At 54.4% G+C, this 21,895-nt stretch overlaps 2 protein-coding genes across 5 annotated transcripts in view; both read left to right on the top strand.

Annotated features, from left to right (window-relative positions):
• The window catches only part of LOC115636335 (protein ABHD15-like), a 575,307-nt gene that overhangs the window by 111,878 nt on the left and 441,534 nt on the right, over positions 1 to 21,895 (top strand). The window lies entirely within an intron of this gene.
• Positions 1 to 21,895, top strand: part of SMG6 (SMG6 nonsense mediated mRNA decay factor) — a 149,150-nt gene that overhangs the window by 70,495 nt on the left and 56,760 nt on the right. For all 4 annotated transcript variants that reach the window (XM_030536256.1, XM_030536255.1, XM_030536254.1 and 1 more), the window contains exons 11-13: positions 8,604 to 8,720; positions 9,396 to 9,561; positions 20,601 to 20,802. In XM_030536256.1, the coding sequence (XP_030392116.1) occupies positions 8,604 to 8,720; positions 9,396 to 9,561; positions 20,601 to 20,802 (485 nt within the window). The remainder of the gene's footprint in view (positions 1 to 8,603; positions 8,721 to 9,395; positions 9,562 to 20,600; positions 20,803 to 21,895) is intronic.

Below are 21,895 nucleotides of genomic sequence, written 5' to 3'. Positions count from 1 at the left end.
TTCTAGCATCCTTTTTCCAGGCGCCTTGCTCAAGACAGTACCAGTCCCCAGCTTCTAATCACAGGTTCTCCCGTCCTGTAATCCCAGTCTCATCAGCCTCCTTGTCGCAATCTACTCCTTTTCTCTGCTCCACCCTTCCCCTATCCAGCTTTTGTTCCTTCTGCATTCAAGACAGCTTCCTCGTCCACTGCCTGCATGCCAGCAGGGGGTCACGGAGAGCACATGAGAAACAGGCCCCCTGCCCAGAGCAATCTGTCCCTGGGGTAGAGCATGCTCTGCTGCTCCATGAGGATGGCGCACAGCATTAGGAGCTAGGAGAGGCTTGAGCATGCTCAGTGAGGGTGGAATCTTGGAGAGTTTAGCTGCTAAAACCCAAGTCTCTACTGAATATGTCCGACCTGTGATATTTCAGAGCCTCGTAATTTGGCCACATTTGGGCAGATTTTCATGCTGTTGACAAAAGGCTCGTCCCTGACTACTCCACTGTCCCCTGCTCATGCCTGGGGCCACTGGAGCTGTTCAAAGAAAAGGTTGTAAGAAATTTTAGAGGCAAAACAATGTTATTTGCCCCTAGCCTTGTTCTCAGAAATGGCGAAACTGACCAAAAAATGCAGCCTGAGGCAGAAGCCCAGCATGGAAAATTTCAGCCCAAACAGGAGAGTTTGGCAAAAATATAAGCAACTGAGAACAGCATTTCATAATGGGAGGGGCTGGGCATTCCTAAAAGTGGTGCTACCAGCCCCACCTGTAATAGAGGCTCGATGGTCAGCTCATGCAGTCCAGCCAAGGGTCCTGAGGCCTGGTGCAGGGGAGAGTCCTCAGAGGGTACAAGCCAGGTTCCCACAGATGCTTGCAGTTCTTTTGAAAGGTGTTCATCAGAATTGGAAGCAGGGTCAGCGTCAGCTGTTTTTCTTCCCTGTGTGCTTAGTGCAAAGGCTGAGAATTGAGTGACTCATGGACTTGGGGCCAGGTTCTTGAGATTGGGCCACGTGCTGCTGCTGAGAGTTGCCCTCTCTTTGTACCCACTAATTTCCCTCGGCATCACCAGTTTTGGAAGGAGCATTGGAGCCCAGGCCTTGCTCGGTGTTGGGGGCACGTAGGAGCCATGTTTCTAACCATTTTGGGGCATTTTACTAAATGACGATTCTTTTGTCTGTGGATCCTCTTCCACTTTCCAGAGTTGATTGATCGGTCCTCTCTTGGGCACATCCTTCCCCTGTCCCATCCAGGTGGGGCTACACTTCCACCCCTATTAATATTATGTGAGAGGATGTTTTTCTGCTCCTGTGAGGACATGGGTTTATCTGAGTGTAGCCTACTTTGGGATTTAGAGCAAAGAAGCTGAAGAGATTGGAGCTTTAGCTAATGGCAGCTTCAGCTGGTTGGACGCTGTAACTGATACCTGGAAGTGCCCCCTGCACAAAGTATTTGGTGATGCCTGAAGGGTAGGAAAACATTCCCTGCCTATTTGGCAGCACGGCTGCCTTTGGCCGGACTTTGGCATGGAGGAGTTTCAGGGGAAGCTGCATCTGTGACCTTGACAGGATTTATCCTGGAGCAGGCAGGACCTCTGCTGCTTTGGTTTGTACCTGTGCTGGAGTTAGCCCAGCTTGGCTTATACTAATGCCATTCTGACTGCTGGGAAGCAGCTAGAAAAGGTGAGAAACAGCAGGGCAGTGGGGTCCCCTTATTTCTACCTGTGGCCCAAGGAAGGAAACTCTCTGCCTCCAGGGACTTAAATCATGGTGCACTGTACGTCCCAGCAGCAGTGCCCGTCATGCAGCTCTGAGGGACACCCGGGCTCCGTGGGCTGCAAAGCCCAGCACATCTGTTTCAGCAACACTTTCTCTAAAGAGAATTTTCTCTCAGCCAAGGCAGTCAACTGCATTGTGTTAGATGTGTGGGGCCATGCTGGGGCGGTGCAGAGGAGGTTTCTTAACACTCAGCACTCTGCAGCTTCAAAGCACTCTACAAACTTCTACCTAATTAACCTCCACTTCCTGGGCACTCTGCGTCTGCTCCGCTCTCCACTTGCTAACTTACCCTATCCATTTTCCACTGCATGCTAGCTAGGCTCCTTTGTTTGAGACACATCCCCCACAAGCCCGTGTGGCATGCAGTCATGGCATCTTTGCTATGCAGCTGCAGGTCCCCATTGTGACTTCCCCTGTCCTGAGGAAAAGGATGGAAATGTCTGAGCAGAAAGTTTCCCCTGATTTTTAGAGCTTCCTCTTTGTTCTAGAATCAAACCTCTAGGGCTGTGACACTGGGGAGCAGGGGTGTTGATGTAAGGGCAGGGTTCTTTAGCAGCCCCACGCACCTTGACTTCCCCTGAATATCCCCCTCACCCTGCAGAGCTGGGCTGGCTGGATTGCTTTGGGGCTGGGGGAGGTGGGGAGCTTCCTGTCCTTGGCCTGCTTAGGAGCTCCAGTGCATGAATTCTCAGGGCCACGTGGGTCCTGTTTCCTTGTCATGCTGAGAAGACATTGGCCCATTGTAGCTGAGCTGGAAGTGAAGGGGAAACAACCCTTCAATTCATGTGTGTAATGCTCCCTCATTCCTCATTATGCTGGCACCATGAGCCACCTCATATCCTGCACTAGGGCTGATCTCCAGGCAGGCAGTCGCATAGCTCCATGTAAATCAGGCATTAGTCTGTGTGTACATGTGAGCAGGGCTAGCTCCAGGCAGCAGCCCCGCAAGCAGCTGCTTGGGGTGGCCAACAGTGAGGGGCGGCACGTCCAGCTCTTTCGCGGCGGGTCCCTCGCTCCCTCTCGGAGCAAAGGACCAGCTGCCAAATTGCCGCTGAAGACTGAAGCGGCAGCGGTAGAGCTGCAGATCGCAATCATGGATTTTTTTTTCCTTCTTTTTGCTGCTTGGGGCAGCAAAAACCCTGGAGCCAGCCCTGCATGTGAGTGTGCGTGGTTCCTGACAGAGCCCAGCCTGCTGTGCTAAGCTGGAGTGAACTGGGGCAGGGAGGGCCATACTGTTCATGCTGCAAGCTCCCTTCTCTCTATCTCCCTGGAGCTAACTCCGGGCTCTGTAATGTTACCATTTAGTTCCCAACAAATCTGTGTTGGTTCCATGTGTCATGGATTCACAGGATCTGTGCTACAGCCCGGTTTGTAACCACCTTCAGAGGAACTCCTTCAGTGGGGCAGACTCCCAAGGAGTCCCACTCGTTCCTCAGGATAGCCCATGCAGCCTCACCATCTTCTGGACTGAGCTGCCTGATGCACACTGGGAGCTCTGCCCAGCGACTCCAGCTGAGAAAGACACCTTTTCCCTCCACTGGGTAACAATGCAAAGTACAGAGGGAAACTGAGGCACATACAGGCCTCATAAAAATGTTACAGAAATGTCCCATTTCACCACAACATGTATTTTATTGTGGTGAATTTTCAGGGGGGAGGACAACTAAGCACTTATCTCCGCCTGTTGGGAAGAAAGCCACATACCCCAGGATCTGAAAGATGCAAAGATAGTTACTCTATATCAAAATAAAGGCAACAGAGCAGACTTCAACAGCTGTTGCAGGACATCTCTGCTCAGCATGGTCAGCCAGGTACTTGAAAGCGTCGTGCAGAAGACTCCCAAGTCCTTGCTAAGAGAGTCCACCCTGAGATCCAGTGTGGCTTCGGAGCTGAGTGCTCCACAGCTGATGTCCTTCACATTGCTCTTGGTGCCAGAAAAAAGCTATGAAGAATAGGCACCTCTCTACATAGCATTCATTGACCTACAAAAGGCCTTTGACTCAGTTAGCAGGAATAGCATCTATAAGATCCGGTTGAAAATTGGCTGTCCACAAAAGGTGCTCTCCCTATTCAAGGAGTTCCACAAGGAAATGAACGTAACCATCCAGTATGAAAATGAAACAGCATCCGAGTTTCAGTATTGATACTGGTATGAAGCAAGGCTGCATCTTCGCACCCACCAGCTTTGGCATCATCTTCTTTAGTCTTCTTAAGTACACCTTTGGAAATGATCTGTCTGGCATGCCAATTGAATGGAGGCAGGATGGCAGATTGTTCAACATCAGACAATTTCAGAGCAGAAGGCATATTATCAAGCTTACTGTTCAGGATCTGCTTTTTGCAGACGACGCCACATTCATCTCTCATTCACCTGATGACCTGCAGGTCATGAAGAACAAGTTCTTTGATGCATGCACCAAGTTTGGCACGGTAATCGGTATCGAGAAAACAGTTGTCATGTCACAAGGAACCAACATTCTACCTAAAATCTATGTCAGTGACGACATTCTGGATAACATGGATCACTTCTGCTATCTCAGCTCAGTTCTCACCAGCTCACTTAACCTTGATAAGGAACTTGATGCTAGAACTGGGAAAGCATCTGTCACTTTTGGCAAACTTACCTCACGTGTTTGGAACAACGAGTTGCTAACCCTGAACACAAAGGTGTCTGTTTATCAGGCTTGTGTGATCCATACCCCCCGCTACGGCTGTGAAAGCTGAGTCCCGTAGTCCAAGCAGGAGTGGAGATTGAACAGCTTCCACCTCCGCTGTCTCAGAAAAATCCTTGGAGTTACTTGGGACCAGCAGATCACTAACAGTGAAACCCTTGAGAGCACTGGCCTGCAGACTACAACTGGACGCACGCAGGCTTCGCTATCCGGGACGTGTGGAGTGTGTGCCTCAAGATCATCTGCCGAAGGCTCTGCTCTGTGAGCAACTCAAGAACCCGCCACATCACAAAGGACGGCCAAAGCTCTGTTACAGCTAGGAGGTCAAGCAAGGTCTCAAGAAATTCAGAATTCCCACTGGCTGCTGAGAGAACCCTTACCACAACCGCTCAGTCTGGAGAAGCTGGGTCAAGGCTGATGCATTCTCGGCAGAGAGCTATCAGAGAGCCCAGGCTAAGGCCCGCAGGCGAGCCAGGAAGCAGAATGTGCTCCAACCTCCTTCTGGTGAGTGGACCTTTAGCCACTGTGGGAGGTCTGCCGCTCATGTGTTGGGTTCTTTTCCCATACCATTGCCAAGCACCACTGACAGACTGACTCTGCTGTGTCTCCTCTCATCTGTCAAGATGTTGGACAGTGGGAGGATAGCTGTTTGTCTTTGAGGGCACCGCATCCTAGCAGCTGTTGTGCCTGGGCTATAGATTTATGATCCTACCCACTGTAACCTTCTGGCGTTTGCAAAGAATCTCATGCACTGTGAAAGCCAGCCTTGGCTAGCCCAATGCTTGTTTTCAGGATGGTATAAGAACTTGCATTAGATGGTGTTGATGTGGTTCCAGGAGAGGGGCATGGGGTGTGAGTGTAAAGCAGACTCGGGAGACAACTACCCAGAGCCCCAGGGCATTGTCCCAGAAATACCATCTTGAGGGCTGTGTGTTGGAATGCCCAGAGCTTTTCAAAGGGTCATTTCCTTTGTCTTTAATATATTAATCTCTTAGGTTTATATAATGCCTTCCATCCGGGAGGATCCCAAAGTGCTTTGGGGCTGTACATACACTTAGATGCAGCCATCTCCTGGATGGTCAGCTTAGAACAGGCAGTGAAAGACAATCTAGTATCTGGTTAAAACTTGGGGATGAGTTCCAGGGAAGCGAAATGTAGTTTCTTGAACTGGACTATGGCCAGGACACTGGAGCTCTCACTCTTATTGTGGGAAAGGTTTCATGAGAGTGAGCGTTAATGTCCTAGAGTGGTCACATCCTCCGATTTTATGTTTCTCCAAAAGCTGGCACCCCTTGCTATCATGCTGGGGCAAGGTTCAGGACAGCCTAGCAGATAAGAGCGCCCCCCTACTGAACCATTATCCTCCACTGAGTGGTGGTCTCCCATCCAGGTACTAAACTCGTTAACATCGACTTAGAACGTGATGTGACAATACCAAGGTTTCAGGCCTTCCTCTCAATTTGTTCTCATTTTCTTGATTTTACTTACCCCTGTTCCCACTTCTCTGAAATAATTTTATCTCCTCTGAAAATCCGCAGAGTCTACGCCCTCCCTGGCTTTGACCTTTCCCTGATCTCTGCAGGAATGGGGTCTGTGTGTCTGTGGGTTAGGGCTCCTGCACCTAACTCAGATCTGCAGCCTGCCATGGCTTTGGAAGTTCAGCTTAATGTCCCTTCTCTTTTTCTGATGCATTATTATGCATTTTTAGTTAGTCAGTCAGTCAGTCATGGGGAACATGTCTGTGTTCGGAGGGCAGATGGGGAGAGGAGTCTCTTTTAGCCTCTGGTCTCTGCTGTGGCCGACCTAGGTGGCATGGGCACTGCCTGGTATCTCTATGTTGGATGTTTGCAGTAGCTGTAACACAAGCCTGGTCTGTTTTGTGCCAGGTTCTTCCATGGTGCTTTGCATCACACTTCTTCCTTGGTGTGCTGAGAGAGGCGGGTGGGCTCTGTAGCTGGGACTGAGGGAGCCAGTGGTGTGCCAAGGCAGCGGGGCTATAGCAGCCTGACTGGCCTGACCTTAAGCATGGAGCCATGCAGAAAAATAAAATGGCCTTCACCATCCTTCTCCCCTCTCCCTCTGGACAGGGTCCTCACCTCCCCTGCTGCTGAGTCTGGCTCCTGACCAAACAGCTTCATGGTCTGTGCCCTCTCTACACTTTCTCAGTGGGGTGTGAAGCCACCAGAAGGGGCAGAGAAATAATTGTGAGGGCACATGTTGCCAGTAATTAATTGCTAAAATGCCTGTTCCCAAGCTGCCCCCTGCCATGACTGACTGGAGAGTGGGGCAGCGTCTGCCTTGCCCTGCCAAGTGTAACCCATGCCCGGCCAGCTCCCTGCCACTCTCACAGCCTCAGAAGTGAGTTCTGTTGCACTGGTGGGATTTGCTCTGCCCTGAGGCAGCTCTGTTGGGAAGAGTTCTGGTTATGTGACATCTACTTGAGTAACCCCTCTTGAGGAGCTGTTGTGTGACTTGTGAACTACTGGGAGGAGCCCTGTGCTCAGTGCTGAGGTGAACATGCCAGCAGGGATGGAGATGAAACATGCAGCTAATTATCCTTTTAGCACTTTGGAATTCTCCCCTCATTCGCAGGAGGAATTAAGAAGTCTGAGGGTATGTCTACATCTACAATTTTGCAGCGCTGGTTGTTACAGCTGTATTAGTACAGCTGTATAGGGCCAGCGCTGCAGAGTGGCCACACTTACAGCAACCAGCGCTGCAAGTGGTGTTAGATGTGGCCACACTGCAGCGCTGTTGGGCGGCTTCAAGGGGGGTTCCGGGAACGCGAGAGCAAACCGGGGAAGGAGACCAGCTTCGCCGCGGTTTGCTCTCGCGTTCCCGGAGCCACCCTGCAAACCGCAGGGAAGGAGACCTGCTTGCACGGGGGTTCGGGGAACGCGAGAGCAAACCGGGGAAGGAGACCTGCTTCCCAGCGGTTTGCTCTCGCGTTCCCCGAACCCCCCTGCAAACCGAAGGGAAGGAGACCTGCTTGCACGGGGGTTCGGGGAACGCTAGAGCAAACCGCAGGGAAGGAGACCTGCTTGCACGGGGATTCGGGGAACGCGAGAGCAAACCGGGGAAGGAGACCTGCTTCCCAGCGGTTTGCTCTCGTGTTCCCCGAACCCCCCTGCAAACCGCAGGGAAGGAGACCTGCTTGCACGGGGGTTCGGGGAACGCGAGAGCAAACCGCAGGGAAGGAGACCTGCTTGCACGGGGGTTCGGGGAACGCGAGAGCAAACCGCAGGGAAGGAGACCTGCTTGCACGGGGGTTCGGGGAACACGAGAGCAAACCAGGGAAGGAGACCTGCTTCCCAGCGGTTTGCTCTCGCGTTCCCCGAACCCCCCTGCAAACCGCAGGGAAGGAGACCTGCTTGCACGGGGGTTCGGGGTACGCGAGAGCAAACCGCAGGGAAGGAGACCTGCTTGCACGGGGGTTCGGGGAACGCGATAGCAAACCGGGGAAGGAGACCTGCTTCCCAGCGGTTTGCTCTCGCGTTCCCCGAACCCCCCTGCAAACCGCAGGGAAGGAGACCTGCTTGCTCGGGGGCTCGGGGAACGCGAGAGCAAACCGGGGAACGAGACCTGCTTGATTACCAGAGAGGCTTCCTCAGGTATGCTGCGATACCTGCTTATTCCACGGAGGTCAAGAAAAGCACTGGTTAGTGTCTACACTTGATTACCAGCGCTGGATCCTCTACACCCAAGACAAAACGGGAGTACGGCCAGCGCTGCAAACAGGGAGTTGCAGCGCTGGTGGTGCCCTGCAGATGTGTACACCTCCTAAGTTGCAGCGCTGTAACCCCCTCACCAGCGCTGCAACTTTGTGATGTAGACAAGCCCTGAAAGAGTGGCAGCTTCTGAGCCCTGAGTGCTGGCTTAGCCATGATGGCTCTGCCGGCAGGGCTTTGAGGCACCCAGTGGGCAGTGGCTGCCAGGAGCTTGGGGTCTCTGTCTTGGCACTTCCCTGTTTGGAGCCATGCTGATTCCTCCTCTCCTACCCGGGGGTGCTGGGTGGGAGAACGGAGCCTGCTGGGTACTTGGTTTTCCCCTTGTAGTCTCCCCCAGCCCATGCACTAGGATGAAAAGGACAGGAATTGTCCTTGTCTCTCCGAGTGGGTTCAGGGTGAGGGGCCTGCTGTCCCCACCATAAGCTGATGTTCTCTGCTTGTCTCCTCAGAGTGCTTCTCGGAGGACTGTCGCTCAGTGCTCCAGGAACAGGCCACGGGACTGGGACTCTGCATGTTCGCCCTGCTGGTGAGGCGCTGCACCAGCTTACTGAAGGAGTCTGTCCGAGGTAAGGGAGCTGTCTGCCCAGTGCCGGGTAGTGCTGGTAGCCGCCTAACAACACTATGCTACAGTATCACGCTAGCCCATGTCCTCCCTGCCCTAGCCTAGCCCTCCTTCCCAGGCCTGGCTCACTTCCTGGCTCCATCACACACCACTTGTCTCTTGAGGCCTCTAGGTTTTGTCCTAGTTTTCAGACCATCTCTCCCTCCTCCATCCCTGGGGTCTCTGCCCCTTTGACTCCGGGCAGTTCCACGACTTCAGTGTGGGGCCACCCGAGCTGGAGAGCCTGCGATGTAAGCTGGGGGAGACACTCCATGACCCTTAGTCTTTTCACCCATCCTGCTACATGACAGGCTTTCTGGTGCCTCCAGGCGACTCCTGAAAGTCAGGATTCCTGGGTTCTGTTCCTGGCTCTGCCATTGACTCGCTGAATGGGCTTGAGCAGGTCACGACCACCCTGTAAAATGGGGTGATGCTGCATCCTGTCCTTCCCTTGGGCCAGTCGCTGCGTCTGGGGTGCATTAGTGGGGATGCAGCACTCTCTGTGTATCTCCGGAGTCAGGCACTCAGTGGCCTTTGCATGCGCGCACGCACACACCCAGGAGGGAGGGACTCAGCCAGCCTTCCCCAGGAATGGGGAACTGCAGCGGCCCTGGCCCAGCTTTGTGTTTTGTCTCTGCAGCTTGGCCCCAGGAAGCAGAGCAGAACGAGGAGGATGATATCAAGGTCTCCGCTTTGCCCCAGGATCTGAAGGAGCTCCTCCCCAGCGTGAAAGTCTGGTCGGACTGGATGCTCGGCCACTCGGACACCTGGAACCCCCCTCCCACCTCCCTTGAGCTGCCTAAACAGTATGTGTTCTCCTTCTGCTCTTCTAACATGTGCCCATCTCTGCGGGCTCCTTGCCTGGTACCCCTCACGGAGGTGGTGCGCTCTATCCTCCCAGCACCACTGCCTGACCAGAGGGTATCGCTCACTGCCCTGTGGTGTGCAGGGGATGTTTCCATGGTGCTGACAGTGTCCTGTGCATGGAGAAAGATGTTAGTGACAGAGGGCTCTTCCCTAGCAGCGAGAGGTGGTGTATGTGGCTCAGGGTGGTGGCAGGCATGCCAAGGTCACAGCATTAACCCTTGTGACTAGCTCCCCTTCATTCCCTAGTGTGTCAGGGAAAGTTCGGCCAGATTTCTAGCTTACACATGGGATCTCTCTCTCCATTTCCTGGGGTGCATCTCCCCAGGCCCTTTGCCAGCCAGCCAGCTGTTTGTCTGTGAGAGTGGAGTCTGCTCCCAGCTCACGGCTTGAATTCTCCTCTCCTGTGAGAAGGAGCTGGGCAAACTGCATTCAGCCTGGGCCAAGCCTTGCGCAGCCTCGCTGGCTTGGAACCCCCTTCTCCTGCTTTGAAAGCAGTTTCCTCTGCCCCAGCCATTCACAAAGGGTTAACTTGCTAAGCTGGCTGATTCCAGAACATTAGTCCATAATGCGGACTAGGCAATTTGCATATTTTTGGACAGAAAATCATGTGAAGGGGCCAAGTATGGAGTATGCGAAGCAGTGTCTGAGCATGCTCCGTAACTGCTTTCCTGCAGGATTTTCCATCTGCCTCCGGTACTCTGGATCCAGAGCCTGAAATCACGTCTTATTGTTAATCCAAAGGAGCCAGAACTCAGGGTGATGGGAAGGCGCATTAAGAGTAATCCAGCAAAGTGACTTAACCATTAATGGGTTCCTGCTCCAATGCATCAGGTCCAGTCCCGCTCTCCTGTTTTATTGCCTCCATTCCAGTTCTTTTTCATTTGGCTGAGGAAATGGAAATCTCACACAGGAAGTGCTGGGCCTCATTTTGTGGAGATGGAGTCTGTTTTCTGTTTGTCGGCTGCTCGATGTGGGACCGTTGCCTGCTCATGTGAACTGTTGCCCATCTTTGGGCAGGAACTCAAACTCGGAGCTGTCATGTGAGCATGCTTGCACCAATCCGGAGCCCCTTTGCGCTGCCTGTGCAGGGAGCTGCTGAGCCGTCGGCAACGGGCTTGCTTCGAGATGGAATTTCTGATTGGGTTCATGCAGCCAGCGCTCATCATGTTCCAGGGAGGAGCCACCTCCTCCCTTGTTCGGGGTGTGACTGAGATCTGCTTCAGCTGCCTCCAGCTGCTGGGAACCTGGTCTGGCTCCTTGACGGGGTTAGGAGCAGGTGCAGGCTCCCCCTTTCCCATCAAGACAGGAGAAGGTGAGGGTTACAACTCAGCCCTTATCAGAGACTGTAGCCTATAGTTCCATCAGGTGCCAAGGAGCAGCTGAAGATGCAGGTCTTGGGTGGTAGGAGGTAGCTGGGCATGGGCTACAATGTACATTGAGCTCTTGCTCTGCTCCAGAGCTTCAGAGTTGGGGAGTCAGCAAGCTTCACCATTTGGTGAAGGCTCAGTAGGCTCAGCCATTTCCCCTGCCTTGGCCTCTTCATGCAGTACCTGGGCCTGCCCCTCCTTCCACTGTTCAGATCCTTTCCCTGCTGTGACTAGAGCCCGTTCTTCCCCATTGCCCACTGGCTGACGGGCCCCTCAGACATGGTGAGCTGTAGTTGACATGGCAATTCTCTGGTTTATTTTTGGGATGCTCCAAGATGTTCTTTTAGCACAAGAGTTCTTTGCCTGTTTCCCACCACTCTTGTATACTCTGTGTGAGGGAGGCCATGACCGCGCTGTAGCGGTCTGAGCAGCTGAGAAATGGAGCACCCTGCTGGAGATGTACCTCTCCAGCAAGAAGAGAAGAGGTGGCAGGAGAACCAGCTCAGCCCTGCCAGGTGACCTCCTCCCCTCACTTCCTCAGACTCAGCATGTCTCCCAAGTAGGTGGGACAGACAGAGTAGTGATGACTGGCTTAGCATTCCTGCTTTGTACTGATGCACGCCTGCACTCTGGTTTTGGGGCTGTTGGCTAACCAGGGCAGCCATCAAGTCCAGGGCCTTGACAGATGTTCCAAAAGTAAATGATGGGATGGAGCGTGAGTGAATGCCTTGCGCCAGGCCTGGGACCCACGGGTGGGGAAATGGCAGAGAATGTGTAAATGCTATGGGCAGAGCTTGACTCCTGGGGCAGGGCGATGAGGAGGTGCAATGTTCCAAACTCCACGCTCCCTACAGCTGGGAGTTCTCCCTCCATGGCATACTATGCTCCCCCCATATCCCCTTCCCGGCCTCGTGCTCAGAGGCTGGGGTGGGATAGTTGGGAGCTGCCCTTCAAGCACTTCTTCACCTTTCCCTTCAGTGCCACCTCTGGGGGTTGGAGCAGAGCAAAGGAACTGAATAGAAATTGAAATATGGGAGCTGTGGAGATCCAGCGAATCTCTGCATCTCTAGAAATCTGACCGGTCTCCAAAAAGCCCAGGCCCAGCGCCAGCACAATGGCTCATCCTGGGGCTGGAGCTGGGGCCAGTGGTGACACGGCTTCTCATCCCGGGGCCAAGGCCAGGCCTGGCGGCTCATCCCGGGGCCAAGGCCAGGCCAAGCACCGGCCCGGCGGCTCATCCCGGGGCCAAGGCCAGGCCCGGCACCAGCCCGGCAGCTCATCCCAGGGCCAAGGCCAGGCCTGGCACCAGCCTGACGGCCCATCCCAGGACCAAGGCCAGGCCCGGCGGCTCATCCCAGGGCCAAGGCCAGGCCCGGTGGCTCATGCCGGGGCCAAGGCCAGGCCTGGCCCCGGCCCGGCGGCTCATCCCAGGGCCTGACGCAGTATCAACAGCAGCACAGCAGCCCAACTAGCTCATCCCAGGGCCTGGGCTGGTGAGGTCACTTGTCAAGGCTCATTCCAGAGCCTGGGGCCTAGGCCGGTGGGCCTGCCCGTCCGAATGCCTCTGCTCATGCTGTATTCTCCACATTCATGATTCCTAGTTCTCCACAAGTGACAGAGTCAGGGGACTTTTAGAACGTCTAAACTCAGCCCAGCTGTGGCAGTTGGTTTATTACTTTCAGCTGGTACTTGAACCCGGGTCCTGGTCTTGGAGTCTTTCCCAGGTTTAATCCCCGGAGTTTTCTCTGCAGCTGTATGACACTGCACTGACCCCGAATGAGGATAGGAAAATAGAATCAGTGCCAAGCCAGAGTCTCTTTTTCATTTGGAGTCTGGCTGTCTGCCCATGACCAGGGTTACATAATGGGAAACATAGCTGGGGCTCTGGAGAGCCCGCGTTTCACCACGCTGCCCAGACCTTCGCATTCTGATGCTATATATCTTCCTAATTGTAGTTCAGATGCATTTATCACACTGCTGGATTTGAGTCCTTACAATAAAAAACACCAAATTCCTCAGCTTGCTGCTTTCCCTGTTGGACAGAGACACGGGAAAAGGTGTTAGGTAAATGCTGTGCTCCGCTCCGGCACACGGCGCTGGAGACTCAGAGAGCAGCATCTCAGGGATGTCCTCTCCCTGACGTGTGCTTGGGAACATGCGTAGCACATGAACCCGAGCATTCAGGGTGTCCTCTTCACATCCAGATGGGCTCCGAGGCTGTGTGTGGTACGAATGGTGGGCTGCACCCTTCCCAAGATCCCCACTCTTGATTCTAGGCTGCTTTGAGCTGAACCCACCCATAATAGACTGATTGACACTGGACCACAGAGGTTTTGGGGAAGATGCAGACAATGTGTAGCCCTCTTTGGGACTCTGTGAGTGGGGGGGCAAGGGTGACATTTCTTCTCTTCCACCTCTCTGGGGGAGGTGCCTTCCGTGGCTGCCACGTTGTGGCAGTTCCTGGATAGTAGCAGGGCCTCCTGTTGATGGCACAGCCGCATCATGGGCATCTCTGCTTGGATTCCAGAGAGGAGCAAAGTATTTGTGTGGTGGCTCCCTTGCCTAGAGGGGTTTGGTGAGTGAAGAGTGTGACTCTCACTCCAGCTGAAGGGAGGGCATGTCTCTGAATACCAAGTACACGTATGTGTGTTCCTGCCCCACTCACTGGTACCAAAGAGTAGGTTGTGTGACCCAGCTGTGAAAGGCAATAACCCCACAACACAACTTCCTCATGCATAGCATTTCTCTCCTGAAGTCCTTACGGAGAGTAGCTGAGGGGATGGAGGGTGGACGAGACACAAGCAAAGGAAAAGAGAGAGCGAGAGTTGATGAGGCAGAGATGGCGTGAGGCAGTTTCGCAGGCCGAGGAGGAGAGTTTCGGTGTGAGGTGAATGCTGCAGCTGCAGACACTGGAGGCAAAGTGGAAGTGGGGGAGCCAGGGCTGCAGGACAGGAAGCTGCTCCTGCCTTTGAGGTAGTGAGGAAGTTGAGACTGGTGGGTAGGGAAGAGCACAAATTCCCTTGTGATCTCAGAGATCTGCTCGTTGCTCCTCCTCACACATCGGGAACTCAAACTCAGCAGAGAAACCCCAGGCTATTCAGTGTGATGCAGGGTGGAATCTGCTTTCCTGCTAGGCTGGGAATCGGGGCCTTGAGCTTGCTATAGGCCGCATACAGCCATTCCAAGTAGTGCATTTAAACCAACTATTAAATTCAACCCAAATGCTTTGAAAAAATTCTAGAGCCTACTTTATAGGAGCATGGAAGAGCCTGTCAGGCTACCCTCATCACACAGGGCCTGCTGAGCTCCCACTGAGGGACATCACCCCAGCCCAGCCCCTGAATACAGGTACCAAGACCAGGGGCAGCTCCAGGCACCAGCACCCCAAGCACGTGCCTGGGCGGCAGGGGGCGCCCTGCCGGTCGCCACGAGGGCGGCAGGCAGGTTGCCTTCGGTGGCATGCCTGCGGAGGGTCCACTGGTCCCGCAGCTTCAGCGGACCTCCCGCAGGCTGCCGCCAAATTCAAGGGACCGGGGACCTCCCGCAGGCACGCCACCAAAGGCAGCCTGCCTGCCATGCTTGGGGCGGCAAAATACCTAGAGCCACCCCTGACCAAGACGCTGGTAGGGATTGCTAAGGGCTGAGTTGAAAACCCCTTTCTTTAGCCTTGTCTCCTTTAGTGAATGTTCATCATGGAGCTGTCCAAAGGAGGGCTGTCATGCCAGCAGGGTCAGTGGCTGGGAAGAATGAAGGTAGAGTCAAGCTGGAGAAGAGGCAAAGATCAAGCATTTGAGCCCCACCTGGGAAGGGGTCATGGAGCAGCCTCAGCGCCGTTAGCTAGGGAGGAGCAGGAGCCTTTTGGAGAGGTGCCCTGTAGCTGTGGAGGCAGGTCCACGTGGCTGGAATGATTTACAGTGTCAGTAGCTGCCCCGAGATCAAGGCAAACGGGGGGGGAAGCCTCTGGCTGCATGGAGCAGATGGCATCTCATAGCTGGGTCGTGTTGTGGCTAGTTGTGATGAACTGGAAATGTTCTTAATGTTTTCTCTGAATACTGTGTTGGTGCCTCAGTGTCCCCATGGCAGTTCTTAAGTATCTGGCAGAGCAAAGGGCCAGTGCACCTAAATGCCTGACACTCTGTCTCCTAGCAACTGATGGCCTGGGCCCCTCCTCTGCAAAGGTGCCAGCTGAAGGTGTTGGAGACAAAGAGATCAGGTGATCTCCTGGCCCGGGAAAGGGGCTGAGCAGAGAGGAGGGGCTGGAAGGGGTGGTTAGTCTGGAGCTGGCTGAGGGCAGACGTGAGGGTCTGGCTCACTGCCCCCCAGGATGGACCCGGCCGAGGGGTCCAGCTCGCGGGGTACCTACAAGCTCTGTTTTAGACCCTGTTCCTGTCATTGAATAAACCTCTGTGTTACTGGCTGGCTGAGAGTCACGTCTGATTGCAAAGTGAGGGTGCAGGACCCTGTGGCTTCCCCAGGACCCCGCTGGGGTGGACTCGCTGTGGGAAGCGCCCGGAGGGGCAGAGGATGCTGAATGCTCCAAGGAGAGACCCAGGAGGTGAAGCCGTGTGAGCTTCTTGCCCTGAACAAGTCTGCTCCAAGGAAGAGGAGGCTCCCCAAAGTCCTGACTGGCTTGGTGGGGAGCAGTTCCAGAGCATCGCCCGGTGACTCCGTGACACTAGTGACTCCCTGTGCCGTTGCTGGGAACAGGGAGATAAGAGCTGGGGGTGGGCGGTGCTCTCGGGGTGAGGGGTGGTGAGGTGGAAAAGGTGCCAGAGGCCAGGGAGTTGTGTGGGACGGGGAAAGTGCTAGTGTCAGTGGGAAGAGGCTGGGTCTAGAGGGGATTGTCTGACCCCAGCTGGGCTCTCTGTAGCCTCATGGATGTGCCCCCAGAGGGCTCCAGGGTCATTTCTCCCCGCTGGGTGCTGGGGAGAGAGTTGAGAGGCATCGGTTGGATTTTCTGGCTGACAGAGTTGAAGGAAGGGCCAAGGGCTCCACCCCAGAACTGTGAGGTAAGTTCTCCATCCCAGGGCGTCTTTCTAATGGGTCTGTTACGGGGTGGGCAAGGTTCTGTGGCCTGCAGTGTGCAGGTCGGATGAGATGATCAGGACGGTCTCTTCTGGCCTTAAAGTTATGAGGGTGGCTCTAGCTGGGGCTTGTGCAGGGCTTGCTGTGGGGGATTCTCTAGCCTGGGATATGTCCGAGGCCAGACTAGGTGGTGAGATCGGGCCCTGCTGGCCTTAACACCTGTGAATTTAGCTCTGAGACCCTCAGGAGTTTCTGCCCTTTCCAGATGCTCTACATTTCCATGAGTTACCTGCCGTAGCTGTCAGCTCAAGAGAGCCCAGGTGAAGGGGACATCCCCTCTGGGACTGCAGGGGCCCTTCAGTGCCCTCAGCAGCTGTGCCCCTGCAGTTAGAGGCAGGGTTGATGAGTAGCCCTTAGGAGAAGCGAATACTTCAAGTGCCTGCAGGGGAATCGCTTTTATTCTGGTTTCCCCTGGGCTGGAATGGGGCTTGGAGGCAAGGAAGAAGCCTGGTGGGGTAGTGGGATTTTGGTGCACAGACGTGGAGAGCCTGGTGCCTTCTTGGACTGAGCTTTCTCAGCCTCCTGTTTTGGGCTGGTTTCCTCTGTCTGCCTGCTCTGGGGCTGGCTTGCCTGCTGTGTTCAGCCTCTTTGAGCTCTGCTTGCCCCAGGAGCAGAAAGGCCCAAGTGATTCGCCATCTGTACTGCGGCTCGAGAGCACGATGCAGGGTTTCTCACACTGCACTCTGGGTTTGTTGTGCAGCTGTGGAGTTTGAATGTGAGTGTTTAAACAAGCTGGTATTACTCAGGAAATGGCCACCTCCACAGGCTTGGAACATGGGGTCATTGTACTTGCATGAATCACCAAGCAGCCGGCTCCCCCTGTGAAGATGGTGGCTTACATGAAAGCACTGCACAGCTTTGGCCCTGTCCAGGGGGACTCAGCGAGTGTTGGGCTGTGCTTACCACGCAGAGTTGTTAGCAAGAGCTGCCTGTTCCTGCCCTGCTGACTGTTCAGGGCGTCAGCCTCTGGAGGCAGTAGGCCTGGCTGTTGTGACTGCACAGGTCCAGCCCTAACCCTTGTCGTGGGAGTTCGTTTGGCCCCTGGGTGCCCTTGTCCATGCACAGGAGCTGTGTCCGCTCCATCCCATGTCACCCTGCCTCTGGGCTGCACTCATGCTGGCAGCTACATTCAGCCTGAGTTCTGAGACAGCAGAAAGTGAGCTAACTCTTCGTTTTTCCCTGTCCGTGTGAGTGTAAATTAGTCTGTGGGGAAGAGAATGAACCCAACTTGTGAGGAAAGACCTTGGGCTAACCCTCACTTAGCTTCCTCCATTAGAAGCCAGGAGAGCTTCGTTCTGTTTACCTGGGAACTGTGCACTCCAGGGCTCGGTGTCAGCAATTCTGCAGAGCCCTCTGCAAAGGCTCCACAAAGAGGCATGTTGCAATTCAGATGTTGTGTACGTACAGCATATGCGGAGGGTTGGAGCTCTGAATATCTGTGCACAGAAATGCCCTGAATCACAGCAATCCAATCAAGGTGACACAAGCCAGCGAGACCTAGAAGCCGCCACTGAACCCTGGGGGCCGAAGGCGAAAGCACCTGGCCAGATTCCCAAGGATTGCACGTCCCTCCATCATCTCCCTCCAGGACGGTCTCCTAAGGGCTCAGGCAATGAACTTCCTGATTCTTTGGCCATCACCTGGAGCTGGTGCTGGGTGTGTGGAGCCTGGAGAACTACCCACTCATGTAGTGGCGTACATGCCGACACACAGGAAGGAGGCCACTGCACAGGATTCTGTCAGATGCACTCCCAGCTAAATCCTTGTCGTGTGTCACAGCTGGAAACCAGGGTGAAAACAGCAAAGGAAAAGCACTTCTCGCTCCATGCTTATTGCCAAGGTCCCATGCACACACAGCCGCTTCACACCTAATGGATGCGGCCCAGCCCCTGCTCTGAATTACGCAGCAGCCGGGTCAATAGCTCATGACAAAATTGCCCCAACCAGTTTGATTGAGGGGACTGTAGAGTGGAAATCTGATACCTACCATGGAAAGGGCGGATCTGCTGAGCCATTGCGAAACTGTGGGGAGCAGGGAGGATGCTGTGGAGCAGTGGCAGCAACTCCTGTCCCAGTGGAAGGTCTGGGGGAGCCTGCACTGGAATAGGAGGCTGGAAGGGTAAATTCCTCATCATTGTGGCTGGAGTGCTAGCGACCCCGGAGGGAGGGTGCTGTGCAGAGCTGCTAAGCCTGCAGGAGGGGAACGCCTCAGCGCTGCCACTTGCAAGATTAGTGAGCTCTCTTAAATGCAGTAATGTGAGTTATGTGACCATTTGTATGGCCTGAGGATGGTGTTGGACACTGAGCCTGTCGAGGGGCCAAAGGCCACGAATGTCACGTCAGGAGTGTTTCTGCAGCGTGTTGCTATGCCTCTGCCTCCCCAACCCAAAGAGAAGTGCTCCCTGCCATCTGCCCAGTCCTCCTCCCCAACTGGCATGGAGCACTCCCTGCTGGGTGTCCTGCCCCTCCTCAGCCATAGGTCTCTGCCACCAGCACCCTGTCAGCCCTGTCCCAGCCCCTGGTCTGGGACTGCTTCCCTGGCACCCTGTGTCATCCATGCCCCCTACCCCTGCTGGAAAGGGGGCACTTCCTGGCCATGTCCCCAGCTGATCTGCAGCTGTTCTCGCTGCTCATCCTGCTCAGTCCGAGGGCCAGGAGTGCTGTGTGACCAGACCCATGCAGCAGGGCACTGGGGGAGGGCTGAGCCTTTCAACCCCTGCGTGTCTCCCATGGGCAGAGCTCACGTTGGAGGTGGCCCAGAGCAGCCCTATCACATCCGGTGCTTGTCTCTGCAGCCTGGGCTGAAGGATAAACTATCAGAGCTGTGGGGCAGTGGATCATTCCTCTTATTATTTTCTTCTTTGCAGATAGGGGTCGTGGAAAGTTCAGTTCCTTTTAACCCTCACAGTTCTGTTTATTTTCCAGCTGGTAGCACAAATGCAGCATTTCCCATTACATCACAAAGGGCCTCGGACAGATCCCTCCAAAAAACGTGTTGCAACTGTTTATTTTTTTCCATATTTAAACAGTTCTGACAGCCAGACCTGGCCGAGCCAAGTGATGGAGCTTTGTGAATGAGCCCAGCTCCTGGAGTCTGTGCACAGAGGGCTTCAATGGCCGTCTTCTCCTCTGCAGCATGTTTGCCGGGGCCGGCTCAGGGATGTGGGCGACTCTGTGTTACATGTGTGCTGATTATGTGCCGGGCTTTGATTAATGGCAGCTCATTCCATCCATCTCCCAGGACGCTCTTGAAAACAAGATGTTTCATTTCAGTGCACTTTCCTGGTACATTGATTGCCATAAATAAACGAGTGCAGACTCTGTCCACCTGGAGCAGTTCACGGAGCAGGGGGCCTGCTCTAGACCCTTAGCTGCCTCTGGCTGTTGAGACAGTCCCATCCCCCCCGCATTGGTCTCTGTCCTGCACTTCACAGTTCATCGAGGAGGCACAGATGGGCACAGCACAAGGCTGCTGTCTGGGACCTGAAGGCGTGGGGAGCCCAGCTCAGTGTGCTGCTTTCCCTTCCCCATCTCCCTACGCTTCTCCAGCCTCGATCTAAAATCCCTGCTTGCTCTCCCCAGAAGAAATCCTTGTGTGAAATAATGAACAAGTAGCAGTTGGTTGTGAGCTTGTAGCTGTGCAGTTGTTCTGCTGCCTGTGTGTGTCACTGTACACCTATTCTGCCCCCGTGCCCCACCTAGACCCTCGGGGCACTGGGCTCCAGCTGCCCTCAGAGGAGAGCAGAGGCTACAGGCAGCCGCTGAAGATGCTCAGGGCTCTGTGTTGACACTGGGCTCTGCGTGTCACTGGTGCTCAAAGAAGGTGACACACCACACAGGCAGCTTTGCTCCAAAGTGTTGAAATTGTGACCAGAAATGAAACAAAGTGTAACATCGAGTGACTGGCATTTAAAGACAAAGCCCCCGAGGTCCCGCATGGCCACAGCATGTGATGGCAGATAGTGACCTGGGCTCTGTCTGCACTTTGTGAGACATAGATAGGGCCCTGGCGACAGTCGCTTCTAGAAGGGCATGGAGAAAATAGGCTGTGTCCCAGGGTTGGAGCTCTGGCTGCAGTAGAGTAGAGGAGGCTGCCCAGGGGGTGACTTCCCCCTTCCCAGATGGAACATAGAGCATTACTCCTCTCTGGAGTAAGCTGGATTATTTTCAGCTTCACCTGGGTCTTTGGGTGGGGCAGATGCTTCCCCATGTCTCTGTACCAGGTTGGGCTTGTGAGGGGAGTGTACTGTGGGGGGGGGAGGGGGGTTATCCTGGGAGCTTCCTGGTCCACAGTAGAGGAGTAAGGGGGGGGGTTGACTGTCCTCATCTGCAGAGGAGGGAGAGGACATGTGTTAGCAAGTGCTGAGCTCACCTTTGCGCAGTTGGGAGCCCATGGGGCTGCACTCCTACCCTGAAGGGTATGTGCTGGGAGATATGTCTTGCCTCTTCTCACCTCCCTGATATTTGCTGTGATGATGCAGAGAACATGCCAGAATTGCTCACATATCTTCCCCTCATTCTCCCAGGGTCTCAATGGATGTGTGGGCGACACTGGCTGACTTCTGTAACATACTGACCACGGTGAATCAGTCAGAGGTGCCGTTGTACAAGGACCCCGATGATGACCTTTCCCTGCTCAGCCTGGAAGAGGATCGGCTCCTTTCAGGCTTTGTCCCCCTGCTGGTCGCCCCCCAGGAGCCCTGCTACGTGGAGAAAACCTCGGACAAGGTCAGCACTAGGCCAAACATCCCCCCTTGATTCCTCCAGACTTTTATTCTTGGGAAGTTTTCTGTGCAAACGGAACACGATTAAGTCATTGAGAAGGGTGTTAAGGGAAAATATCGACCTTTTAGCCGCTGACATCCAGCTCTGTGTCATGAAAACCCCTCTCAACTTCCTCTGGTGTGTGTGTGTGCTCGCTGGCATGTTGTATATACGATCATTTCCTCACTTGTTTAAATAGTGCAGCTTGTGTTGGCAGCACTCTCACTCCACTCCAAATGGTTTGCATCATGCTTAAAGCACCCTCCCCATCCCCCGGCCACAAAACTCTGTGCTAGGAAAGCAGCCAGGGCTTTTTTCCTTTTCTAAAGAGGAGAGTGATAAATAGGTGACTAGAGAGAAGCAGACACCATGTGTTAACGTACAAAAGGCTTTTAGGAATATAAAGCGTTCCCTGCTGCCCGCTCTCTATTTTCCTTTCTTTGCTCTAGGAGCCTGGTCTAGCCTGAACTTTCCTCGGCTGTTGGTTTTTAGACTAATGAAATCAGCTCCCTTGTTGATGTGGGGCTTAGGTTCCATTCTGTGCCACTGCCCGGCCAGGGGGGATGTGGGGGCTGTGGCTGAGAAGGTGCCTGCACTGGCCACATGCATTCCTGCTGGGGGTGCAGAGGGGAGAGTGACACTGAGGTTGGGGACTACACGGGGCAGGGCAGGGCAGGAATGAGGAGTGGAGCTTGCCAGTCCCCTGTGTGTGTTGCCTGGGTGAGCCCTTCGGGGCAGCATCCCAGAACTGGAGCTGTCACTCTCACAGGAGGATGTTGTGATGTTTCCCTGAGCAGAGAGGACTCTAGGAAGAGAAGTGGAGTTGCTGGGACCAAGTCTGTAAGAAAGGTGGGTAAGCTGGGGCTGAGCAGAGATATGCATTTCCAGGTGTCACTTCTCTATCACCTCTTCCTGAACTGACTATGAGAAATCTGGGACCCTCGTGAGGAGGGGAACCTGAGAGGTGCTAATTTCGGTTTCATTTCCCTATCTGCCCCGCTGCCACTTGTAAAACTGCACTGGGGCAGAGAGGAGAATGCAGTCACTATCCCTGTTT

This window comes from Gopherus evgoodei, chromosome 17 (assembly GCF_007399415.2).
Source record: "Gopherus evgoodei ecotype Sinaloan lineage chromosome 17, rGopEvg1_v1.p, whole genome shotgun sequence".
NCBI classification, from domain to species: domain Eukaryota; kingdom Metazoa; phylum Chordata; order Testudines; family Testudinidae; genus Gopherus; species Gopherus evgoodei.
The sequence above is the reverse complement of the archived record's forward strand: the minus strand, read 5'-3'. Positions and strand labels throughout refer to the sequence as shown.